Raw genomic sequence first — 2,231 nt, 5'->3', positions numbered from 1 at the left:
AAAAGGTGAAAAATAGGCATAACCCCCCCCACCCCCCCCCCCCCCAAGATTTTACTGTTTTCGATGCAAATAACTTGGACTTAAGGGGAAAAAATGTGTAATGCAACTCCCCCTTCTAATTTCACTATTATGCTGTTAATTTCTCTAATTGTGGTTCTGCAGTGACCTTGGAGCAGTTTGCTCTCGCCGTACGAGAATGCCATATCAAAGAGGACCGTGCCTTGCTCACCAAGGTATGTGTGAAGTGCTGTCTCTCTGCTCTGTCTGCCGCTGCATGACACTCTTTTTGTCTTTTGACTCATCAGCCGGTTCCAATGGAAAGTTCTCAGAAACAACAACAACAGCCTCGTGCCCACTCAAAAAACAATAAACTGAGCTTCTCAGCATCGCAGGGAGATTTCAGAGGATTCCACTCTAAACCACGTGTTTGGAAAAAGCAGGCTGCAAAACTGAGAAAAGGGGCTAAATTAGTGTAAAGGGCCAGCATGATAAAGCAAGCTACACTTTTACATTTAAAAAAAAAAAGAGTGGTGCTTTCCATGCAAAAGTCATCACCACAATAATTTGGTGTTCTGGGTTTTTGCTTACAGGCCCAAGTCTTTTGGGTGGGCTCTTTTGACTTGGGCCAGTAAGCAACCATTCAAAATACTCTAGCAACTTGGGCTGCCTCCCTAATAGTCAACTAAATGTTAGTTGATGAGAAGAGGCTTAGTCAACCAAAAATGTATTAGTTAGTTAGTCTCAGAAAAAACTGTCCGCGTTAACAGCTGGTAATTACAGTAGATCAGGCAGGAAATCCAATTCATCGTCCTCAAATATGTCTTATCATTTGAAATTGAAACATGCATGTAGCAGCAACTTAACATGGCTGCTCGCTCTAATGATAAGCTAGATAAATGTGTGCTATTCAGCGCATATCCAAATGTGTGGAGTGTGGGAGCTGTTAGCGGGCTACTGCATGACATGGAGGTGCCGGTGCGATCACTGTGATTTTTTTCCTAATAACAGCAGAAACAACTTAAAATACACCATCATTTTTGCTCATGCAGATAAGAGTAATACATCATTTGAAACTGTAAAAGGTTTACTTTCATTTGTGTTCACTCACAATAACAACAAAACATTGTGCTTTTGTAAAATAAAGAAAACAAATAGGATGTGCTTTCTGCCGTCTTGGTCTCCGTGAACTGGAATGCGGCACAAAAATGAATTGAAACTCAGCGTATAGGCTACTGCCTCACAGACATGAGAAATATATCTATAGAAAGCTTGAAATGTCTACTTTAAAATGAACCTATTCAAAACAAATACTCTCTGATTATGTAATCCGTATGAAAGGTGCATTTCTCTCTGAAGGCACGTCATTGTACTGTGGAGTTGGCGAGTCAGCATCGTCAACTTCATCTGTGCAGCTGACACTGACTCAGAAAGCACTAGTTTATTCTTAAATAATTAAAATATCTCCGTGCTGTTTTTTTTTTCGGACACATTCATAGTTAATATTGTTGCCGGTGCTTTGCAGCAAGCTTTAATACGGTAGGCTATGTATTAAAGGCTCATTATGGCTTAGTTCTCCACCACCAGTATATACACAAGTAATTAAATTAATATAAACATTCGATTAGTCGACTAATGGCTTAAATGAATGACTACTAATGGACTAGAACAATCTTTAGTCGGGGGCAGCCCTACTAGCAACCACTTTGAACACTTTAACAACTGCATAGCAACATCCTAGCAACCACCTCAAACAACCAAGAAACCAATTAGCTTTTACCTTGCAACCATTCAGAATATTCTAACAACTACCACCTTAGCAACCACAAAGCAACACCCTATCAATCACTTACAACACCCAAAAAACCAAGTAACAATCCCCGCACAACCACCTAGAACACCTTAACACCATAGAAACAATGCCAGTGCAACCATTCAGAATCCAAAAAACAAACGTTTTGATGCAAGTGAAGAAAATTCTAAATAAAAGCCCAAAAACAGTCACAGTTGGCGGTTTTGCTTGCAAAAGTTTGTTCAGTTGCACAACGAACGGGGAAAAATCTCCAGACATTTTCTTACTTAAAGGGGTCATATGATGCTGCTAAAAAGAACATTATTTGGTGTAATGAAATGTGTTTATGCGGTTTAAGGTTAAAAAAAAAACATTATTTTCCACATACTGTACATTATTGTTTCTCCTCTATGCCCCGCCTTTCTGAAACGCGTCGATTTTT

The 2,231-nt window shown here is 39.6% G+C and overlaps 1 protein-coding gene across 6 annotated transcripts in view; it reads left to right on the top strand.

Moving 5' to 3' along the window:
- The window catches only part of LOC107655583 (acyl-CoA oxidase-like), a 46,154-nt gene that overhangs the window by 31,608 nt on the left and 12,315 nt on the right, over nt 1–2,231 (top strand). For all 6 annotated transcript variants that reach the window (XM_016443152.1, XM_016443135.1, XM_016443143.1 and 3 more), the window contains one exon: nt 163–233. In XM_016443152.1, the coding sequence (XP_016298638.1) occupies nt 163–233 (71 nt within the window). The remainder of the gene's footprint in view (nt 1–162; nt 234–2,231) is intronic.

The sequence above is a fragment of the Sinocyclocheilus anshuiensis genome, unplaced genomic scaffold, assembly GCF_001515605.1.
Source record: "Sinocyclocheilus anshuiensis isolate Anshui unplaced genomic scaffold, SAMN03320099.WGS_v1.1 scaffold1463, whole genome shotgun sequence".
NCBI classification, from domain to species: domain Eukaryota; kingdom Metazoa; phylum Chordata; class Actinopteri; order Cypriniformes; family Cyprinidae; genus Sinocyclocheilus; species Sinocyclocheilus anshuiensis.
This window is presented reverse-complemented; position numbering and strand designations above follow the sequence as displayed.